The following is a 25,231-nucleotide window of genomic DNA, read 5'->3' on the forward strand; positions in this document are numbered from 1 at the left end:
CCAAACTACACCAGAACACAGTTTGCTGTCCTCTGAAGATGCCGGCCACAGAGACTGGTGAAACGTTAGGAAAAACCATCTTCAGAACACGGCCAAGAAGCCCGAAAAACCCACAACAGCCATTAGATCCCGGCCGTGAAAGCCTTCGCGAATACATTACTATGTTGAACTTACTCAAAATCTGTCTTGTAATTAGTAAGAGCATGCCCATATTCCTCCCACATGTAGATAAGAATACTGCTTCCTGATTTTTCTTTTAAAAAACAAACAAAACAAAACTCCTCTGAATGCAGATTATGTGTCCTGCCCCTTCTTTACACTTGTATATTCAGGCACTTTAAAAATTATTATTATTATTAGAAAATCTTGCAGAAATAACTCACTAACTTACTGTTCCATAGTCACCACAAGCTTTGATGTTTTCCTTTTTAGTCAATGTAATAAGTTGATTTTAGTCAAATTTCAGGAATAATTTTTGTTTTATAGATTTAAAACAGGAAGATTCATTAGCATGTTTGACTTGTCATCTTCTATTAACTTTAATATGTCTGTGCAATGGCTTTTTATTAGCTTCTATTGCATTTCAGATTTCTGATTTTCTGGTCTAGTATAAGAATTTTTGATATTCTGTTATCTTCAAACAGCATCATAATGTACACACTATAATTTTACCCTTGGCACCAAGTATTACAGGATTAATCCTCACCATCAGAAGTGGGCACTGTCCTTTTTTTTTTTTTAAATACCTCTTTGATCTTTTAACGGCTATTAAAGGAGTTGTAGATCTGCTCTAGGTTTTCTATTTCTACACCTTACTTGGATCACTGTACTCCCTGTAGTTTTTATTTTTCCACTGTTGTATCCTTTCCATTCTTTCCGTATCTACATCTTCTCTCTTTTTCCTTTATATTTCTAGTTTTGAAGGGTTTACTGGTTACATGTATCAATAACTGTCAGTTTAAGGCAGGTAACATTTATATCTGAGCTATCTGAGCACACAGTCTTACTGATGCACCCCCTAACAAGAGTATACACTGTTTGGATCACTTCAGTTTAATTTCTGGGCCTTTTCTGTTTCTGCTTTTTTTGTATTTTCCTTAATTTGAAACAAACTACCGCAGTGACAAGATTATGATCATATTAGCTCCAGGACAAGTTTTCACCAGTTTAACAATACAGTATTACAGCATCTGACTGAACATAATCTATTTGTTTAACTACAATATTGATGTTAGTGATGTCTTGTTGGTATTTCCATGCACACGGTCTCTCGGGGTTACAATTTCAACATGGTGTTGGTGGCTACAAAATCTTCTTCACAAAACTGCAGAATTTGTTATCTGCATTTATTTCATATTCTCTGACTATTTTCTGACAACATTTCTGCAAGCTCCTTCTCCCATCTTAGTACAGTGGGGTCTCTACTTAAGAACGTCTCTACTTAAGAACAATTCCACTTAAGAACAGCTCCATTTGCTAAATTTTGCTTCTACTTGAGAACAAAAATCCAGATAAGAACAGGAAAAAAAACTTTCCTGCTCTTTTTTTAACCTTAGGTCATCTTAGGTTAAAAAAAAGTTCCCCCCTAGTGGTAGAGTATGTATAAACATTGACAGTTGGTCAAGATGGCGGCGCAAGTATTTGCAGCGGCTAGGCATTCCAGAGATCGGCCCTTATTATGGACTCTACGTGCTCAGGCACAAGTAACTTACAGTCGACAAGAATTATTATCTATTGGCAGAGACAGTTGCAACTTTGAATCGAGGGTCTCAACTTACAACATCCCAGCTGAGCTTTTAAGACGGCCTGCATATCGGGGGGTTACTCCTCCCGCTCTCCCTGTCAGGAAGAAAAGAACACGGAGAAAACGCAAGCAGAAAAGAGGTTGCAGGGCTGGTCTACGAGTGAGGTTAGGCAAAAATCCTCACAAGCCTGCATTGCCAAGTCTTTTTGTCTCAAATGTTAGATCTCTACCCAACAAGATTGAGGAGTTGGAACTTACTATCTCCCTACAGAAAAATATTCGGGACTGTTGCGTTATGATCTTTACAGAGACATGGCTTGATTCTTCCATCCCAGGGGAGGTAATTGAACTACAAGGACGCAGAGTACATCGAGCAGACAGGTCTATTGAATCTGGGAAGAGCAGAGGTGGAGGGGTTTGTGTTTACACAAACGATAATTGGAGCACAGATGTTAAAATAATGGACATTCACTGTTCTCCTGATTTGGAGTATTTGGCAGTGAAATGCCGCCCCTTTTACCTGCCTCGTGAGTTTAATGTTGTTATAATAACAGCAATATATATACCTCCTGATGCTAACACAACCACAGCTTTGAGTTGTTTGTTAACTGCTATCAGCAAACAGCAGCAGGCCTACCCAGATGGAGTGCTGGTGGTAGCAGGTGATTTCAATCAAGCCAATTTAAAGACCGTCCTCCCTAACTTTTATCAGTATGTGGACTGTCCCACTAGAGGGGAAAATACCTTGGATCAGGTATATTGTAACATCATGCATGGATATAAGACGAAGCCATTGCCTAGCTTGGGACAGTCAGATCATATATCTCTTTTTTTGATTCCATCGTACAGACCCCTTGTTAAAAGAATCAGACCATCAATTAGAGAAATACAAGTGTGGCCAGTGGATGCAACTGAGCAACTTCAAGATTGCTTTAGGAGCACTGATTGGACACTGTTTGAGGAGGACAATGTTGATACTTATGCCTCGACAGTACTGTTTTATATCAAAAGCTGCATCGATGTTATTGCTACAACAAGACAAGTACGAGTGTTTTCTAACAACAAGCCTTGGCTAAATAGAGAAGTGCGCCTTTTATTAAAAGCCAGAAATGCTGCTTTTCATTCTGGTGATGAACTACAGTATAGAGAGGCCAGAGCTAAACTGAAAAGGGGCATTAGGGATGCCAAAGCTATGTACAGCCAGAGAATTGAACAACACCTTGAAAGTTCTGACACTCGCCAAGTGTGGCACGGCCTAAGACAAATCACTGGTCAGAGTAACAAAAACAGTCTGTGTAGCAGCAGTGATTTTTTGGCTGAGCAGTTAAATCAATTTTTCAGCCGTTTTGAGGTGGAAACAGGAACAACCATTATTCCAGCACCTACTGTCCATAATACATCATTAGAATCTACCATCGACAGACAACCACTAGTACTGCAGATTTCAGATGTGAGACGCGCTTTCCAGAATATTAATATTCGAAAGGCAGCTGGACCAGATGGAATCATGGGACGAGTTGTTAGGGGCTGTGCTGCAGAATTAGCTGGAGTTTTTATGGATATTTTCAATCTATCCTTGTTGCAGTGTTCTGTCCCCACTTGCCTGAAGACATCTATTATAGTGCCAGTCCCGAAGCAGTCAGCTGTGGTATCTCCCAATGATTATAGACCAGTAGCTTTAACATCTGTTATTATGAAATGTTTTGAGAGATTGGTGCTGGATTACATTAAGGCTAGTCTTCCACCTTCTTTGGATCCATGGCAATTTGCATACAGGAGAAATAGATCTACTGATGATGCTGTGTCCATCGTACTCCATACTGTATTGAGCCACTTAGAACAACAGGGAACTTATGCGAGGCTGTTGTTTGTGGATTATAGCTCTGCTTTTAACACCATTCTACCAAATAGGTTGTTTTTAAAAATGATCAACCTGGGATTACCTCAGAAGATCTGCGTGTGGATAAAGGATTTTCTGACAGATAGGCCACAGTCAGTAAGGATGGGATCCCACCATTCTTCTACCCTGGTACTAAGTACAGGAGCTCCCCAGGGCTGCGTGCTAAGTCCCTTCCTCTATTCCCTGTACACACATGATTGCACCCCACTATATAACACCAATGCAATTATTAAATTTGCGGATGATACGACAGTGGTGGGACTCATAAATAAGAACAATGAGTCTGCTTATAGAAAGGAAGTACAAAGATTGATACTATGGTGTAAAGAAAATAATCTCACACTTAACATCAAAAAAACGAAAGAACTCATAATTGATTTTAGGAGGAAGAGAAATGTACATTTACCACTGTACATAAACGGTGAGGAAGTGGAGAGAGTTGGTAGTTTTAAATTTCTGGGTACTTACATCTCAGAGGACCTCTCATGGACTATAAATGCCAACATGCTAATAAAGAAGGCACAGAAGAGGCTGTATTTCCTGAGAATGCTTGGGAAGTTAAATTTATCACAGCATTTACTTCTGTCCTACTACCGTAGCACCATTGAGAGCGTCCTAACTTATGGCATTCTGGCATGGTTTGGGAGTAGCTCTGTAGCGGACAAAAAAGCTCTACAGAGAACCATTAAAATTGCCCAGAATATCATCGGGCTCCAGCTACCAACCCTGGATGACATCTTCACATCCCGCTGTCTGAAGAAGTCACACAGCATCCTGAGAGACTCTTCCCATCCTGCTTATAACTTTTTTGAACTGTTACCGTCTGGCAGAAGATATAAAACAATTAAGACTCGGACCACACGTTTTCTAAATAGTTTTTATCCTAGAGCTATAATTGCAATTAATAATGAGCTTAAAGACCACCAGTAGTGAATAATTAGTTGGACTGTGTTACTTGGCCTGAGGTGTAGATGTTTGTATTTTTAGTGGGGGATTTCTAGTGGGTGGGGAGTGTTTGGGGAATGTTATGTGTGTGCATGTGTCTGGTCTCTGGGTGTCTGTGAATTTCGTTGTATGATATACTGTGTATATACTTACAATGACAATAAATTATATTATTATTATTATTATTATTATTATTAACCAGCTTTGCATTAGTTCCTATGGGAACTAATGCTTCAATGTATGAACACACCTCTACATAAAAAAAACAGCCAGAACGGATTAATTAGTTTTCAGTCCATTGCTTCAAAATTAGCTTCGTCAGAAGTGCTTTTAACACTGTTCCCTGACCTAAGGGAAAAAAAAAAAGAAAAAAATCCCCCTCTAGTGGTAGAAGGCGGAATAGCAGCTTCCCATTAGTTTCTCTGGACGGAAAAGAGCAGATACGGATTAAATGGTTTTCAATGCATTCCTATGGGAAATGCAGATTCTACATAAGAACTTTTCCACTTGAGAACCACCTTCCAATACGGATTAAGTTCTTAAGTAGAGACCCCACTGTATTGCTATCATCCATTATAAGAACTGAGCGTTGCTCTTTCACTTGCTTTAAATATGAGCTTTCTGTTTTCCCTATACGTATTTTTCTGGCACTTTCTTAACCTGTATCAGCAGATGGGGCACATTCTTGCATGCTGTTGGTGTCTGTTGCTCAATAAGCATTACCCAGTGACCCAGCTTTGAGTGTGGAACAGTTTGTAATGGCTACATATATGTCTTTTATTACCATGACTGCAACGCCACAACAATGCAGTGTGTCATGACTCAGTGTATCTCTACTTAGTCAGATCCTGGCCAGCAAATTTCATTTACTTGAAAGATCTAAATCTTGGTCATTTTCATTTCTTCTGCTTCATTGTGAATTTTTCCAGCAACATGCACACTTTACACATTCCATGTTGCTAGTCTACCTTTTAATCCAGGAATTCTCAGCATTCTTATCTAAGGCATTTTGGGGACTACAGGCCTTTTCACTTCTTTGTCTAGCCACTATGATTGTACTTGGAACACATAAAATGGTCTTCCACATCTTAGTGCTATGGCCAATGACCACCATCCCACAGTTTCCCATGCAGGAGCCATTATCTTTGCCCTCCTGTTGGTACTGATGTTGTGGTTGCCCATGATCAAGCCAGTTAAGAGATAATTTAGTTAATTAAGTCTGCACAGTCCTCCTTGTCAAGCTTTTCTGCCTGAAGTTTTTCCAAGGGTCAGGCTAACTAACTGAAGTTTAACACTTGGCATGCCTAAAGTACTATCACCACAGTCAGTCTAGAGACTAATGCCTCTGTGGAAGGTTTGTTCTCTTATCTTCCATAATAACTGTCCATGACAAAACAACACAAAACAAAAAAGTTAACCATTCGATAACCTTAAAAAGTCCTGAGTTGCACTCAAAAATGTATTTTACTGAGAGAACTACAGCAAACCATAAGATAAAACAGTCCTAATCCAAATATGTTCATCTGCTTGCACTATGTCTTGCAGAAGCTGTAGGATGAGAACTTATGAAATATCTATTCCTTCTAGCACTTGACCAAGTCATTGCATAAGAGCACTAACACCTGTTTTCTCTCCGCATGAGGTTCTTTGGATCCAGCTCAACGACATCTCAAAACAGAATGGAAATGACTCACATTATTGAGGGCCCCCCTTTTATGTGACTACAGTTGTGACAAGTAGCCTGTATTTTTTTGTAGTAACTGTAATTCTGCAAAGTCCATTCCAGTTGCTTGGAATAACAAGACAGGATCAAAATGTAGCAACAAGAATTCATCAAAGTCCTTTTTGAAGTAATATTTGATTACTCTGATATTTTTGGTGTTTGGCTTGTTGAAGTGGAAAAGATCTGGGTAGAAACTCTGCCCAAGAAAGTCCAAAGTTAATCAGAGTCAACACTGAAAATGGGCACGAGAAGAAACTAAAGAGGAAGTAGAGCTATTTGTATAATGCTTTTGGCTGTGGGGCCAGAACCTGGAAGTTCGATTCCCTACTGTGCATCTCAGAACAGCCAGTCTGTGTAGCTTTGGGCAAGTTCCACAGTCCCAAGATACCCCCAGAAGAAGGGAATAGTCAACCACTTTTGAACATTCTCTTGCTAGAAAACCCTGGAAAGGGTCCAAAATGACTTGATGGCACACAGTTATTATTAGTCTGATAAATAATGCCTAGTTAAACAATTCCCTTAATTGCCTTGGTGATCTTTTTCTCTCTTTTATTATGCGGCCAACAATCATTGGTACTGTATTTTCAGATTTTAAAATTGATGAGCAGAGGCCACAAATCACACAAGTGCCCTTTACTGACATGACTAATTAATTACATGGAAGCGATGATAAAATGGCAATGTAAATTATGCAGAAAACTATCATGATAGCAGAAGTTATGATTAGAATGAACACTGGTGAACACTCTTATTGTCATCTGTTCCATGACAGCTTTTGCCTAACAGAAGCATTTTTTTTTTTCATTTTGTAAGGAGTGTATCACAGAAGTGGACATTTCTGCAGATGCAATGGACATACTCGCAAGCCACATGTGCTACCTAATCCCTTTTAATTCCCGTGAAATGAAATGGGCTAAATTAATTGAGATCTAAATATTTTATTTTTCCTTGTTTGTTGCTTGTATTGGTTTTTCTGCCTTTTACACATGGAGTTAACCCCCGAGTCTGAAAAATAATATTTAAAACACAATTAGTGACAATTATATTTGCAAGTTTCTCACAATAGTTAGTTAATAATACAGAGGTACTTTTAGGGACAATGGATTCTATTGAGATTTCAGGACAAAAACCTGTGGTAGGGTAGAAGCTGTCTTTGTGATGTCATGGGGTGGATCTGTGTTATGATACAGGGTAGGGCTCAAAGGTTGGGAAGAGTATGGAATTACTTCATATCCAGGTGATTGTGAAAACAACATGGGGGGAGGATGAGTCTAATCAGGTAATATGGCAATCCAGAGCAACCAACAGGTTTTTTTTTGTCAGCCAGACAAGCATCAAAATCCTTCCAACAGTCGTAATGGTTGCCACCATTCCTGCTGGAGCTGTCATGCCCTATGGACCTTACCTATCACACATGCCACAGGAAGGTTTCCTAGGCCTTATGCACCAGGAGAAAAAAGAATACTTACTGAATTCTTAATCCTCACGGATTTTAGGCTGTCTTGACTCAATGAGATGGCTTGCTATTATCCTAATTCCCAAGATGCATATTTTAGGCAATTTGCATATTCTGGGTATTACACATTTTTGGGCAAAAACAGTCAATTTTTGTGCAAAGACTTGTGCAATTTTACAAGAAACATCACTCTTGCCAATATGATAACTCTGTCAGAAGACTCAAGGAATTCCTCACCATCCTTGCCATGATGAAGAGGATGATACAGGTCCCCATTCTTGCCTATTCAAATCAAACAGGCAATGATTTACACCCCTATAGTATCTATGGTGCTGCTGGGACCTCAGGAATGCTTACCACCTGCCCACCATGAGACTTTTTTCCCCTCAAGATCCTGGACTCTGTCTGTTTGTGGAACACAAAATTCACCAGCTATGATGCTGGCACTCTCATCCTTGAATTTATCTAAATGGCACAAGGAGCTCAAGTCATGAACTCCCTGGCTCTCTCTCCCCAATAGCTTCCCCTTGTGCCTGGCTTTTGGTGCACCAATGCTGCCCTAATGCAGTGTTGGTGCACACAGAAATCTTTGTGCAGGGGCAATAAGTCTAGCTGCCTGTTGGGAAGGGATGGAGATATGTGCCCAGAGTTTGTGGACACCTTAAAAACAAAAAACAAATTTTCTCCACCTCCACTTGCTTACCCTAAGATTTGTTTCCCTGCCTCAAGATCCTGTCAAGTGTACCAAGTCTCTAGTGCTCTAAGGCCTGGCGATCCTCATTACCATCATAATTTACATTTTTTAATATAGTTTCCTTCCCCACTTATCAGAGGTAACTAAAATGGTTTCCCATTATTTAAAGCAGACATACCTCTTACTCAAGGACTCATAAAATGGCATAAGGCACAGAGCACAAGCCATCACATGAATCATGTGATAATCTTCCTTCCTTCACCATTTGGTGAAGGCACACACCATTAACTGTAAGAACAACTAAAAGAGATGGTTACATGGCAAATAATTATTCTTATTTAAGTTATAATTTAAATGATTTGATATTGGGAAAAGGAATTAATTACAAGGAACTAGTTACAGTCAAGCTCTGGAACAGGAGAAGAAATAACCCATGCTTGTACAACTGAATTTGAACACAATGGGGGCAACAGCTTTGCTTAAGGTCTTGAGTCTTGCTCTCCAGTTGTGTTATCTGATCCTGCTACTGTGTTGTTGTTGTGGTAGTTTTTAAAAAGATTGGTGGTAAGTTAGTATGGATGAGCACATGTTGAAAGGGATGCTACACAGAGATAACTGTGTGATATTGCGGTAATTCTGCTATAGTCTCTGGATAATGGACGTATACTGATGCCAATAAATGACAACAAAGGATGTTTGAAATGTGTTGTTCAACATTTGGTGGTTGAAAGGCAGAAATACATGTGAACTGGCAATGGAGAATTTCTTTTCCCTCCTGCATGCTTGCAAGTAACATGTTATCTTTAATGTATTAGTTTATTGGGGCAGTGAAAACATAATGACCTTAGTTGTACAGAATAATACAACACCAAAACGTTTGGGGTATAAAGGACAACATTTACTCAGTAATTTTCCCAAAGTTGCCTTCTTCGGAGGGAGCAGTTTGCACATTATTTGGATACTTTTTAATCTTTGAAAAGTCTTTTTAAAGAAATAGTTAAAAAGCACTGCATAGGCCAAAATCCTGTCAAATAAACTGTACCTGCATAAAGGCAATGACACAATCAGTAATTTAAAAGTTTCTATTTTGATCATGAGGCATGCCCAACTCACTGCAATTAGACTGACTGGAGACAAGTTGAGTGGTCTCAGAAATTTGATAAGGAACTCTTTAATTACTGGCAACCTCCTCCTGCCTGTGACATCATCACTCATATGCAGGCCTAATTTACTTAACAGGATTTGGCTGTATCCTTTTAAGAAGTACCAATAATGCTAACATGTTAACTGTTCAAAATACTTCCTCAAAGCTCTGCTGTATAATTACACGCAACACGTTATTACTGTCTATCTGCAACAAGGAAACAAATATTTAAAAAAACAGAGATCTGAAGTAAAATTTTCAGTGGAATCTAGCCAGGCTGAAACTCATCAGTGTTTTTAGAACTATCTGTGGTTCAATTAAATTCATATTTATTGTTGTTGTTGTTTAGTCGTTTAGTCATGTCTGACTCTTCGTGACCTCATGGACCAGAGCACACCAGGCCCTCCTGTCTTCCATTGCCTCCCGGAGTTTGGTCAAATTCATGTTGGTGACACTGTCCAACCATCTCATCCTCTGTCGTCTCCTTCTCCTCTTTCCCTCACACTTTCCTAACATCAGGGTAATTTCCAGGGAGTCTTCTCTTCTTGTGAGATGGCCAAAGTATTGGAGCCTCAGCTTCAGGACCTGTCCTTCCATATTTATTGTAGGATACAATATATATTTCTCAATGGGCTGTATATCCAGGTAAGTACACATACGATTGCATCCTCGGTGAGATTAATACTCATTATTAATGTAAAAAACAAAACAAAACATCCCCAAACAAACAACTGAGCAAAGTCTTAAATTCAGTTACAGAACATTATGTAAGCCTTTTGAATAGCTATCTTTAGAATTTAAATTATTTATTCTTGCATGTACACCCTATTTTAGGCTTGGTGGCTAAGAGGCTGGGAGGCAAGTGGAATGATATTCGTACAGCAAGTCACCTTATATGAAGGTTGGGCATTGGACGACTTACCCCACTATCGACTACTCTGCAATACATTTCATACTGTCAGCAACTCTCCAAATGACTCTCCAAGGTTCCTTGGCCCAAATGTTGAAGATGCCGAGGATCGAAGGTGGGATCATATAGAGGTAGGTTAGGAAAAGGAATGAGCAATGTCTAGAGGTCTAGGGGAGGCACATGTCTTTGGACTAAATGCTTCCAGCACCCAATAGAGATTATGCTTGGGTAAAGTTACACAATAGGATCTTGTCCAGTGAGATGTCCAATCAAAAGACCAGATAACTGCTACAAGACTTTTCACTTTTTCATGAGAGAGAAAAGACCTGCTCTTTTTCGTCACCAGTGGCATTAGGAAAAAAACATTATATGTTGCTTTGAAAACATCAATGTTGCATTCTGCTCTAATTTTCATCAAGAATTCATCTGGCAGAAAATTAGGGCCTGACGCAAGCTGCATCAATCATATGCAGTACAAAGTCATTTAGGCTATAGAACAGGCTGACACTATTAGCTCATCTCAGCGTGCCTAGGAGCTTCTGCACAGGGCTGGCCAGAGCCAACCTTACCGTAGGGTGGTCTAACAAATCTAGCAGAAACTACAGGAATATTAGAAAGACCTGCAGAAATCCCATTGTCATAGCAGAATCCACATTTAGGCATTCAATTCAGTATTGAGAAGGAATAAAAGTAAGGCACCCAGAATTATTTATTTTTACCATTAAGGTGTATGTGGGGGGGGGGGCAGCCAGACCGTACCATAGAAAAGGAAGTGTTCCTCACACACTGATGTTACTTTCACACACCTGGGTCATAGTTTCACGCAGTCACAGCAATATCCAGCTACTTATTAATAAACATTATCAAGAGCACTACATTCTTCGGCCGCCTTCTATTTAGCACCAAACACTCGCTTACAGAAAACTACTTTGGCATGTCTACTTTTTTGCTCCCTAGAAAATGCCTTTCACCGCATACCCTTTTACATAACCCCATCTGCTTTTGGACCTCACAACTGGGGGCTAGACTACAGGAGATACTAAATACACGGTGTGTGGTTGCACCCATTATGTCTTTTACCCTAGAATAAATGTGCATATGTTTGATCTGAACTGGGAGCACTTCGAGTAGACAGGAGAGACTTAAACCTTTTCCCACTTCAGTTTTATCTGCTTCTCACTACAGAGGCTAAAGCAGCCAATGGCATTAATGGAGGTTTTTATTTTTAGCTCCTGCTAAAATGTATAATTTTAAGGGTTTTAACATTGTTAAAATCCCAACGATATTAAAAAAAAAAACCCTACATTCTAAATCATTATGACGGCTTACTAATTTTATCCATATTTCATATTATGACAGTGGTGAAGACTTGATAGGCTATGTCCGACAGAAATGAAATAAATCTTAATGATAGCACATAGGTGACCGCACGTGCTAGAAGCCAAATTGAAACCATGAGATCTCACTGACAAAAGGCAGTAGTCCTGCTGGTGAATCAAAACATTTTAAATTGCAACAGAAAAAGGCTGGGCTCTTTCATAATTAGCTTGTATGTGTACACTCACTGGAAAGTACATCAAATACGATGATCCCAACAATTGAACAAAACAAGGTTAAATCACAATGTACCTGCTTCCTAATATCGGTGTGACTAAACAGAAAAGTCATCCTGGGCTAGAGAAGGCTGAACTGGGGCACTGGGACTATTCAAATACCATTTAGATAGATGCTTCCTTTCATATAGAAATGTTCATTTATTCCAGGATGTTTCAAGGCAAGAGACCATATACTCCTCAAACTGCTGCAGTTCACATCCACCCTCTTCCCTGCCCTTCCATTCATCTGTTTAACAGAGGTTACGACTAGACTGGGAAACTGTTGGGAATTATCTAAGACAGCACTTATCTGGCTGCCCAGACTGGAAAGGAAAGGAAAGGAAGCGGAGACAACTAGAGCTGTTGTGAGCTTGTAGCAGAGTCCTTCTTAGGCTCTGTAAGGCCATCATATCTGAAGGAGTGAGCTGTACGCGGTCATGCCGCACCCTTCTGAGTATGTCACCATCAACGTTGTCCTAGGACACCCTGCCACTGCTATTTTGGAACCATGCCTGCCTGAAACTAAAATAAAACAATGCAATCCCAATCATACCCCCAAACCAGTAGTCACTGCTGGATGTGATAGGAAAAAGCTGAGCACGTTCACAATTAGGTGCACATTGTGCAGCTACTGGAAGATACATCAAAACTAATGTTCCCAACAGTGAAACAAAATTTGGGGTGGGGTGGGGGGTAAACTGCAATGTAGCCACATCATACATTGTTCCAAAGCAGCAGTGGTGGATGTGTCCTACAGTGTGATGGACGGGCACATATTCAGTGCTGTATGGCTTGCAAGTGTACAGCTTCTGCAAAGCTGGAAGAGGCATATCTTAAGCATTCCACTGCAAGCCCATGACAGCTCAAATTGTTTCCTCTTTCTGTTTACCAGGCTGGCCAGATTGTTCCAGACTGCTTGCAACCCAGAATCACTAGCTGCCCACCCTCCTCTGGCAGTGTCTCTGCTCTGAACATTTATAAAAACTATTTCATCACATGCAGCACTGTGTCAAATAAGTTATGTGTTAGACAACACCTTCCCTATCTAATCATATTCTCTGTTAAAGAGATGGCAGGATAGAGAAGAGGATGGTATAAATGGCAGAGGACGGTGTACACTGCAGCAATTTGAAGTTTGTGTGGTCTGTTGCCTTGAAACCACTCAAGTGAACATTTCTGTGTGAACAGAAACATCAGTTTAAATGCTATCTAAATAGTTCCATTGCCCCTGTTGAGTCCAGTCTAGGCTGGGAAAGCCTCCCTGTCCAGGCGCACCCAAACTATGCAATTCCACCAGTAATAAAAGGAGCCATTTACACTGACACTCAGCAGTGTGACAGCCATTTTCCCATGGCACAAGTCTGTTTTGCTCACACAAATTAAAAGCATACATACAGCCCTGATACAACAGACAAAATAGCCAATTTCTCCAAGTGTCTTATCTCTCAAAGTTGCCAACCAGATACTGTATCTACAAGCAGGATATGAGGAGAGCAGCCCTCTGCCACATTTGTTTCCTGACATATGGGAGTTTGGAGGCATGCTTCTGAGGAAATATAGGAGATGCCATACAGCCCTGCCAACTTGTAGCCACTGCTAGTCCTACCCTCTGTTAATTTGTATATCAAGAAACAGATAATGTGATGGTTGTTTTGGCCTTTCTTTTTAGATCAGTGCCCTACTGGGAGGATGTTCAGGGTCCTTCACACAGCTGCAACATTCACACATGCTACCCAAATAACAGGAGACTATACTATGAGGAAGCAGCTTGCATGCTTCTGATAGTCTGTGGACGGTTTAAAAATCAAGGGTATCGGTATTTCACACTTTTGGAACAGGATGATGTACGCACTTAGTTTCTGTATTACTAACCTCCAAAGAGTTTATCGATATGGTCGATCCAGTTTCGCTTCTTGCTAGTCCTGTGCTATCGTCCATCTCTGAAGCCATGAAATTCTTTACTGCTGTGCGGGGCTCAAAAGGCAAGTTCTGCATGTGTTCCTGGGTAGGGAGATGTTGATCTAAAGTCATACTGAATTGGTCCATGGGGTTCATACTAAACTCAGGATTAACTTTGTAGTGCAAAAGCCTTTCATGAGGCAAGGTTTCCATGCCTATATTCAACTTGCTGTCATCCTTCAGAGATGCCTGCGTGTTCACAGAACCCCTGGGCATGACAATATAGTCACTCTCCATCATTCGGTCCTGAGGGTGGACTACGTCCATATCAGCACCTCTCAGGTTGTCATCTGTACATAAATACACAGTTCGACGCAACTCTGAGTTGTCCTTTTTTAGACACTGATTGGCCAGCTCACTCATGCTCATGGGCATATGCATGCCTCCAGCTTGCTGAATGATCACTTTCGATATTATATTCCCAGGCAACGTGGAGTAGCTCATTCCTTCAGGGTTTGTTGGTTTCTCCTCTTCATCATCATTCAGGGAGATTCTAGAAAGGGTTCCTGTTATTGTAGCTGCTCGGCATGGCCCAATGTCCTTATGCAGAACTGTGGATTAGAGAGCAGGACACCATATTTTTAAAAGGCCGAATAGGAAAGGTTTCACCCTGGCTGGCCACATGGCAAGTTTTAAGCAAATGCAACAATTCCAGTGTATATCAAGGAAAGCACAGTTCCTTGGATTTACCTCTGGAGAGGAATAGAAACCCTCTAAGGATCCTTTTATTCTAGGATCTTTTTTTTAAAGATAGCTGAAGTTAATAGAGGTTCAGATATTACAACACATGTGTTAAACCGAGATCTACAAGGAGACAAACCACTCTATTAAGATTTATGATTGCCTTTTTTTCCAATTAAACAAGCCCTTTTTGCCTTGGAGCAAAGAAGAGGCCAAGCAATTTCAACTCTCCTTACTATGGTGTACTGAACAGGATTGAGAAAATCCATTTTTAAAAAATGCAGTGTGGCCATCACACTCTTTCTAAGCCCACATGTCAAATCACTTCACCCAGTCACCTTTCATTAAATCCCTCACTTAAAAAGTCAGATTTAAATCCTTCAATTTTAACAGAGCAAAGTCTATGTCTCCCCTAAAACAATTCCTTTTTCTTTTTCTCCAAAGTATTTCCTCCCTCCCTCCTTCTCCATGAATGCTTAAAAAATCGATACTACATTTGAGATATTGATATGGGTGCTTATGTCCTTCGAAATGGCACTACAGAAACAGGGTAACGGCATTCTTGTGTAATAAAGGCAGGATTCACTCATGCTTACATTCAAATAAAAGCAATTGACAATGAACCTCTAAACAGGCAAAATGGCAAACACTTGTGTTAAAGGCTCTATTGCTATATATGTACTAGCACACTAATTGGAACAATTTATGGCCTGGCACATTCATTTTGCTGGCAAAGCAGGATTAGAAACCATGGAATTTCCTTAGCTCCACCCCATCTTCTGCTTCATTATCCAATTTGCTGATCAGACATCTTTTTAGCAAGCAAGGAACTCTGAACCATTTAAAATGCAATGGACAGGAATTCAATAATAGCAGTTTGTGTTTATTTCAAAAGATTCATAATTATTTTTTAATTTTGATATCACCAACTGGATCCACAGAAATATATGCACGCAAGACACAGATGGTAGGATTCCAGGTACCTCTCTCTTTCTCCCTCCCTCCCTCTCTGCTGCAATTCCTATTATGTATAGCTTTTCAAAGTCAGTCCCTCAATAACCATGACAATCTAGCTGCATATCCTCATCACAGGCTAGGGTTGCCAGATACATGTGTACGAAAAGGAGGACATAGGAAGGCAAAAAGGAGGACAAAGGAGGACATATTGGGGGCTCTGTGCATGGGGTGGGGTGGGGTGGGGGGCATGTCACTTTTGGAATTAGGGCTCCCAGGACCAATGGAGACAATCTATTCCTTCCTTTAATGGAGACCCATCCCCCTTGTTTTATTTATTGATTTTTAATTTTAATAAAAGCATAATAAAGTGAAATAAAAAGTTTGAAAATTTGTGTGACAGATTTGAAACACTTTATAAAAACCAGGAAAAAAAACAGAAGGCGTGGATTTCTCTCAGCTTGAGAAATGCAAAGGGTGGAGAAAATGGATTTGCAGACACACACACACACACACACACACACACACACACACACACACACACACACACACACACACACAGCCATTTTCTCCACCCTTTGCAATTTCTCAAGCTGAGAGAAATCCGCTTATGTGTGTGTATGTGTGTGTTCCAGCTCCCACAAGCATAGGGGATAACTCTGCATATGCTCCTGGACCTGGAAACATACTCTGCACATGCCCCAGGGTCGGGTGTGTGTGTATCAGGGCAGAAAGGGGGGGATAAAAGTGCCTCCCCGGCTTTAGGAGGAAGGAGGGACCGGACTGGCCCCTATTTCCCTGGCTTTGAACTGCCACCCCCTCCAAACCCCAGAACAGCCTCCCCTCCAGCAGGCAAGCAAGTGCACACTCACTTCACTCCTGTCCAGGTTTCCTTCCTTCCATCCATCCATCCATCCATCCATCCATCCATCCATCCATCCATCCATCCATCCATCCATCCATCCATCCATCCATCCATCCATCCATCCATCCATCCATCCATCTCTCTCGCTCCTTCCTGCCTTATTCAGCTCCAGGCAGAAGCAGCCATCCACAAACTGGGGCTCAATTGCTCAGGGCTGGAACAGACTTAAACAATCAAGCCACCTTATCTCCGATCTCTGAAAGAACCGGAGGATTTACAAGTGCCTCAACCAAGGAAGTAACAGGGAGAGGTTCGGCTGCAGCGGGTGGGGTGGAGATACAAAAGCCGGACATTTTGAAGTTTTTTAGTCTTGCCTGGAGGACATGATCCTGAAAAGTAGGACATGTTCTCCTTTTGCCGGACGTCTGGCAACCCTATCCCAGAGGCCCCTGCATGTTTGTGGATGTCAACATTCTGACTCACAAAGTTGCATGTTCTCAGTAATTCACAAGGAGCTGTTTTTCAAAACTGTTCTGAATAAGGACTGTGAGGAGATTGGACTTTCCCCCGTTATATAGAGTGAGATATATTTCTCCCTTCCCTCATTAGTTCCAGGAAAAATTCTGGCATTTGAAGTTTCAGAACCCATTCCACAGATGTATACTTTTCCTTACACTCATTCTGCTTGTGAGAAAAGGTTGTTTCTGAGTTTGAAAGTAAATATTTTTATTCTGCTAAGAGTTGAGAAGCTTATCCATACTGGTATCAAAGACATGGCTGAATGTATGTTAGCCACCTCAGTTAATCATGACAAAATTTTATTTATTTTACTTTTCTGACAGCCTTACCTGACCGACAAGCAATATCCACATCTTTTTCAAAATCTGTCTGTAACAATAACAAAGAAAAGTTATCAGTTGTCATTATCATAACACACACACACACACACACACACACAGAGGCTAATACTACCAAGGTATATATGACATGACATTATGACAGGATACCCAACACATTCCTGTTAGCCAGTGATACACAACAAGGGAATGGACTAGGAGACATAGGGTGCTTTGATGCCCTGCCACATGTCCCTAATATTAGACTTCACAGAGAAACAGAAAAGGTAGATATAAAATTGTTGTTTGAACCACAACTCCCAGAATCCTCAGCACTCATGGCTTAGCAAGGGATTCTGGGAGGTATAGAACAGAAATGTAACTTTCCCCAGCTGTGCATATGGAGTCACATTGGTAGCCACAAATTCGCAAGCCTGAAGCTCCCAAGCCCTGATGTAGTCCAAAACACAACTGAATTAAAGGTATGATCAGATGGGGAAATAACTCACATTTTGGACTGCTTGTGGCATGGGGTGGGTGAGTTATTTCCTAGTAATCACACAATGCACAGGAGATCATGAACCAGCCTGACTCTGAACTGTGCCCAAGTGGGGCCTTTTTAGTCTGACAGCGGGGCTACTCTTTTTTCAGGGAGGGTCTGGGCTGGAGTGATTCCCATTGGAGTGATTCCTCCTAGCACAGCAGTCCTTTCCAGTGTGATCAGATGCACGCTTTCCCTGCCATCGGATCACACTCAAAGACAACATAGGAGGAGTTCAAGTTGGCTCATAACCTTGTTCATATCTAGTTAAAAAAAGCTGCAGGACTTAAACCAATTTGCCCTTGCTGACTTCTGCAGGCTATGCTGTGTTAAATGTGGGGAATTCTGCTTCAATCAGTTTTTTTTTGGGGGGGGGACAATTATTTCTGTACAAATCAACAGATTAGATCCTAATCTTAAAAAGATTCCAAGCTTGCTGCAGATGCCAGCAGTGGATAGAAGAAAGTGTCCATGTAACAAAATTCCTTCCACCCAGGATATTCGATTTTCACTGAAAATTTTAGATGTAAATATCGAAACATAATATTTCAAAATGAGTATTTTAACAATGCTTTTGGTGGTGTGCTATTGTTTCTGTAAGATGTCATTCCAAACTGTTTCACCTAGTCTATCATGCACTCACAGTGTGTACAAATAATAGTTAAAACAATTTGCCCACAATCATCATGGAAATCTAAGAGAACTTCTGGAATTGTCTAAACTTCCTTTTTACTGTATGCCATGTGCATGACTATAAAGAATGCCTTTTGTATACACATTTATCATAGACCTTTGAAATCCTTTATACACACATTTAAAATTATACATTGAAACCACTGGGAAAAGTGGGTATAAGCATAGACAGGGTTAGGCTTAAATTGCTTGTCACTTTAAAAACCTGCCTTCTTTGGTTCATATAACTTAGCTTTTTAATTTCAGAAAGGTGGCCTCTCCAATATCTTTCAGATACACAAGGTGTAATTACTCTTAGACAGATCCAGTCTATCTGGAGGAAAGAGGAAATCACTCGCATTTCATGCCTTTTACTCCCATTTTTCTTGGTTGGCAATGTATTAATAGCCCATCTCCCCAAGTGTTCTGTATTTATCTGCTAGACATATAAAATATCCTTGACCTGTCTGGAGGATTGTTTTCCCACTGTCAACCTCAAGCCCTGTTTCTATGGGGATAAAAGTTGAGTTTATGCCCAATGCAGTTTCTCATTCTCTTTGTCATCTTTATACCTTTACTAATCTGGGCAATCCTTAAACGCTGTTACCTTCCCACCGAGGTGGTCCCTATTTATCTACTTGCATTTGCATGCTTTCGAACCGCTAGGTTGGCGGGAGCTGGGACAAGCGACGGGAGCTCACTCCGTCGTGTGGATTCGATCTTACGACTGCTTGGTCTTCTGACCTTGCAGCACAGGCTTCTGCGGTTTAGCCCACAGCGCCGCCATGTCCCTTATCTTAGTAAAGATTTTAATTGGAATCTGGTATTCTTTGTGCACACTTCGGTCCCCGTAGGATTCTTCCTATTGTTCCACAAAAGGAAGGCAAAAGTGAGCAGGCTAGGTCCATTCAGAAGGAGTCAGCTGTGAGTTGCTTCCTCCCAATAATAATGCTCAGATCTTGGGGTTTCATACTCCAGTTCTAGGGCTGAAAGAGGCAAAGAGGCTACAAGAATCTTCTGGGAACAGCAATGAAGGATAGCATAAAAACTAACCATGATTTGAGCATGCCCATTTGGAAATGAACTTGAGGAATCAGCATTGATTGGATCCTGGCAGTTTCTCAAACGACATCTAAATGCATCTTGAACCTGGTGAGAGATACCAAGCATTTAATATACGATAAACATACACATACACACATGATACCATGTGTAATCATACAGTGCAGGTGAATGAAATAAAATTCATGAAATGAAATCACCATTATATAGCATACACCTACACATACCTACTTAGAAGTATGTCCTATAGGCTGAAATCCAATACTGTAGTAAGCTAGTAGAATAGTCCCACTCACTGACTCCGTGGGGATATGGCGAGTCAGTTCCTCAGAAGTTCCATTGATTCAGTGGATCTACTGGTATCCTCATTTTGACTTACTACTAGATTTCAGCCACTGAGCTGAATAAGGCATACTTCTATGGAAGTAGGGATAGGATCATACATGTAAAATTCATTCTCTATGCAATACCCACACTACTATTTTGCCTATTACTAGAGAACAGTAAATGGAGCAAACTTTAACATATTACAGTATACTTAAAGCGTATACTTAAAACACTTAAAAGATTAATGAAAAAAGTCTGAGATGCTTATCTCCATAAGAATGGCTTGAAGTTTGTAGTAAAGTACTTTTGTGAAGTACTATCATATATCAAGTATTATGGTTGTGTAGTTCTCCCAGTGTTATGACTATGAAGACTACCAACTTACACAGCTGGAATTCTAAACTCATCTATCTCAGTAGGTAAGTAGGTGCACAGGAATTCTAGATAAACATAGGTAAACAATGTTTATTAATTAAAAAATTAAGAAACTGCATGTAACCCAACACGGGAAAAATCAGTATTAAAACATTCATTCCAGGGAACATGATGGTGTTGTGGTTGAGCGTTAGACTGGTTCTTTTGTCGTCGTTTAGTCGTTTCCGACTCTTCATGATCCTATGGACCAGAGCACGCCAGGCCCTCCTATCTTCCACTGCCTCCCAGAGTTGTGTCAAATTCATTCTGGTAGCTTCAATGACACTGTCCAACTATCTCATCCTCTGTCGTCCCTTCTCCTCTTGCCTTCACACTTTCCTAACATCAAGGTCTTTTCCAGGGAGTCTTCTCTTCTCATGAGATGGCCAAAGTATTGGAGCCTCAGCTTCAGGATCTGTACTTCCAGTAAACACTCAGGGTTGATTTCCATTAGAATTGATAGGTTTGTTCTCCTTGCAGTCCAGGGGAGTCTCAAGAGCCTCTTCCAGCACAATTCAAAAGCATCAATTCTTCAGCGGTCAGCTTTCTTTATGGTCTAGCTCTCACTTCCGTACATCACTACAGGGAAAAACATAGCTTTGACTATGCGGACTTTTGTTGGCAAGGTGATGTCTCTGCTTTTTAGGATGCTGTCAAGGTTTGTCATCGCTTTCTTCCCAAGACTGGTTCATTACTTCACCTCAAGTCTCCTGCAACAGTGTATGCATACATCAAGGAAGGTACAATAGAGATTGTGGCAGCTTCTTTTTCGGAAAATCCCCAACAAGAAGTAGGTCCAAAACAGGCATAGAGGCTTCAGAACAGGTCACATTCCAGGTAAATATAGGTGTCTGAAGGTGTGTGTAGGTGTGACTTTTGGCCTGGGACTCTCAGAATTCTGCCTGTGGGATTCTTGGAAAATTCTGGGGGTTGGAATCCAAAAAAGCCAAATAATGAGCTAGAGGGAGCTTCCCAACAGGCTTGCTCAATGTGAGAACTATTCCACGCTGTTTCACTGAGAACGAATAATCCTCCTAGAACTCTTCACATTCCTCTTGCTGCTGCTATACAATGACATGGATGATTGCAACAAGCTTTGCTTTCTCTAAGAACGGTTGTGGTGGGTGAGCTAACCTAAACCATGCAATGCTGAAGGAAAGCATGTGGATTATTAGTTTGCCAGCCGTCTCCAAAAAGCCAAGAACAATATGGCCATCCTGCAGTAGGTGGTCTCCATGTTCTGAGCAGACTGTTCAAAACTAAAATGATACACCATCCTTGGCATTCTCCTTGGCATCTTCTCTTGGTTCTCTCATATTCATATGTTCAAGTACTGAATGGTATAGTCCTTTAAAATATCTCCTTGGTTTCCCTCCCTCTCTTGACATGAAGCTGCAAGTTTGTCACAGAGCCAGACAGAGCAAGAGACTGAACGTGCGGGTACCAAGGAAGTGGTTTCCTTAGCAACAGCAACTGATTTGAAGCTCTTATAACTTGCCCTCTCTCCTCACGTGTGTTCTTTTTCTTGAAGTCCATGCAATTTTGATATGGGGGAGGTGGTAGATGGAGAGGAGAAGCACAGATTGAATGAAAAATATGCACTTCAATAATTAAGTTCAGAGAAAAGGGCAACAATAAATGAGTTTGCCTCCGATGATCATCAGTCTTTGCAATTTGACATGGTTCAAAAAAGGTTTAGAGCAGGTACGTTTGTATACACCGTGGCCCTCTCACTCAGCACACATAATTCACACATAACACTAAATCATGTTTTAATGCACTGGCAGAGAAGCTTTAGCTCTCCCAGATGTTTTAGATTATAACTTCCAGTCTTTCACTGCTGTTTGGACCTTCTGGGAGTTGAAATCCAACACCTTAGCACTTGTCGAAGGTCCAGGGTTGTCTACCCCTGGTTTAGTTTTAATATGCAGAGTGATATGATCACAATGGAGGCAGTTAGACCAAGTTCTGTCCTCATCCTCCTCTTCCCCCTTGCTTGCAAACATGCTAAGTAAAGGAAACTTGAGAGGATTCAGTAGCTAGGTCAGTGGCAGAAGAAAAAGCTTGCAGCCCAAGGTCCTGCTTGGATTCTTGGAAGGGCCCTCATGCTCTGTTTGGGCATTAAATGAGTCAATTCTCCAACAAATACATTGTCCTCAATTCTTGCTCATGTATAGATAGTACACGTGAGTGGCAAACCTTCTCCTCTTCAAACTTAGCACTGAAATGATGAGCAAAGTAATGATAGGGGTGGGTGGGGGCTTTTTCGCACCATGTTTAAAATGGCAGTTTACTTCAACCTACTCTTGTGTGCATAGAACTGTTGTCTTCATCAGTTTGATGTTTTTCCATTTTAAGAAACTGTCATAAACAGAAAGAGTCAAAAAAAAAAAAGCATGACAACCCTGCTGCAAGTGTAAAGAAATTTCATCTATATTTTCCCAACCTCCGGCTCCGTAAGTCCTGAGTAAACCTTTTCTCTTCACAGAAAAGATTGTTACACCTTTTCTCTTCACAGAGCTCCTCCATCGTTAACAGCTGCAGGAGATGTACATATTCAGCAAGTGCTAATTTTTCACGAAGTTTGGGGCCTCGCTTGTGACATCAAAATCAGGATTCACTACGCTTGTAACAGAAGTGTATCCCCTAAAGTGTAGCCAGAATCCAGGCATACAAAATGTGTAAGCAGATCAATTGAGGAAAAGTTGCAAATATATTTTAAGGTAAGCGAAGTGACCATCGTAATAACCTGACTCAGGGTTAGGTTGATTCTTTCGAAAATGATTGAGCTGATATCAGGAAAGCACTTTCTATTTCCAAACACACTGCAACGCTTTATTATTTCTAGTAGTAACAATATTATACAGGAATAGCAATGACAGAATTATCTAAACTGCTGAAGTGCTTTTCCTCTGAAAAATGAAATGGCTGACAAAGAAACAGGTCAAAAATATACACCAGGACGAAGGTCTCTGGCCCTTTGCAGGTGGCTTCCTATCTTTGACATGAAGTTTACTTCTTTTTTTTAGAAAGTCAGCAGTGCAATCATATTCATAGTTGCTGAAATCCTGTTCGTTCAACTTCTGTGGTGGAAGACGGATGATGTCGTTAGCCAGAATTTTTTTCTTTTTTGAAATATAACCATTATTTTTTTTGCCCCCAGCCCCATAGGTCAACATTTGCCTCATTAGTTTTAGGAATAATATCCAAAGGGGGTGTTTGTCATTTTAACCCTTTAATAGCCTCAACTGCCTGCACAGATTGGCTGTGGGTGAAACCCAGTCATTCACAATGGATGCAGGATCCCGCATAGTCACAGGGCATGGAGAACTGCTCTAAGTATTTAAGCAGTGGCATAACTTGAAATTATACGAGTTACAAAAGAGATGATGGTTTCAGGCATGCAATTCTGGACACACTAGTAAGGATATTCAGGTGTAAGATGAGGAGATAAACTCAGTTTCACCAGAAGGATCTAATAGGACAAGTATTTTTTTTAAATCCCCCTTTGCAATATTGTAAACAACCCAGAAGCATGGTTTGGGGTTGTCATCTCAGAATATCTAACCTTGTGAGCACAGTCACATGCCCTAAGCACTTTGCGCTCTAGGCCAGTTTAATGCTAAAGTAAGGAACAGACAAGACAAGGCAAAGAGTGAGCAGGCTCACAGATTATGACATTCTAAATGACAGGCAAAACTCTTGAAAGTAGCAATGCACACGATTTTTATTCAGCATTTGTTTCATGAAATGTTTCCAATGCTTTATCTATTTCATATAAGCAAAGTAGGTGTGGCACTTGCCCTTTGTCCAAGATGCCATATTACCTGCAACAACTAATTTGACATTTAGGCTGAAATTTAGCAACATGAAGTTATGCCACACAGGTCTGATGACATCATCAGCCATGGCCATAGTTTGGTAATAAGAATGTCTTCTCCCATCCTCTCCCGAAAGGCTCTTAAGCTCCCTTAGGATCCATTTGGTCCTAAAACCTTTGGGGATAGTGAGATCTTGCCAGGTGCAAGCTGTGAGCTTGGCAAGGTCTTGTACAATTAGAAGCATCCCATTCTGAAGATGGTGATGCATGAACAACAAAGAGGTCGGCTTTGCCTCAAGGTAATGAATTTTGTGCACCGTCTCCTTCTCACCAGTATGAGAACTCCCAACAAGGGTACTAGGAAACCTTGCCAGCATCCTTGCAGGGGAGGAGGAGAATGCTGCTGCTCCTTGACCCCATGACCAAGGATGAGTCACGCAGGGGTTTATAGTCATTCCCTTCTGCCCCAACAGCTAGAAACATCTCCTCAGAAACAAACCACTTGAGCTGCCTGAGTCTTACCCTCAGGAAAGTCAGTATAAGGCTGCAGACTAAATTTCTACTGAGGGTCTACCGTTTGCTGCAAGATTTCATACTATCAGAGAGAAAAAGTGACAAAATATTGCATTGGGGTGGGGCAGTTTCTTACCTCCCTTCGGAGAATACAGTGGACCATGACAATGACAAAGCCCTGCAATGAATCAAACACGGCAAAGAGAATCTGAAATAAGATGGATCTTTTGTCCGTCATGGCTAGAACAGCAGACATCCACGTCAGAGCCAGGAGGGGTAGCACAACACAAGAACTCCAAAGGGATGCCCTAGACCATAGGAGAGAGGAAAGAAAACAGTGACAACGGCATTGTAGAACTGCCAATGGACAAATGCAATCCTGCCCTTACATGTATATTATATATGTATATATATATGGAGATATATTTTTTTTAACTTAAGGATGGCAACTTCTTAGTTAACATGAAAACCAATGA

At 40.8% G+C, this 25,231-nt stretch overlaps 1 protein-coding gene across 5 annotated transcripts in view; it reads right to left on the bottom strand.

The window, feature by feature from the left end:
• ADGRB3 (adhesion G protein-coupled receptor B3) overlaps positions 1-25,231 on the bottom strand; it is a 585,030-nt gene that overhangs the window by 31,013 nt on the left and 528,786 nt on the right. For all 5 annotated transcript variants that reach the window (XM_078386075.1, XM_073000099.2, XM_078386069.1 and 2 more), the window contains 4 exons: positions 24,892-25,063; positions 19,673-19,768; positions 17,419-17,458; positions 13,984-14,621 (listed from right to left, as the gene is read on the bottom strand). In XM_078386075.1, the coding sequence (XP_078242201.1) occupies positions 13,984-14,621; positions 17,419-17,458; positions 19,673-19,768; positions 24,892-25,063 (946 nt within the window). The remainder of the gene's footprint in view (positions 1-13,983; positions 14,622-17,418; positions 17,459-19,672; positions 19,769-24,891; positions 25,064-25,231) is intronic.

This window comes from Pogona vitticeps, chromosome 1 (genome assembly GCF_051106095.1).
Source record: "Pogona vitticeps strain Pit_001003342236 chromosome 1, PviZW2.1, whole genome shotgun sequence".
Classification (NCBI taxonomy): domain Eukaryota; kingdom Metazoa; phylum Chordata; class Lepidosauria; order Squamata; family Agamidae; genus Pogona; species Pogona vitticeps.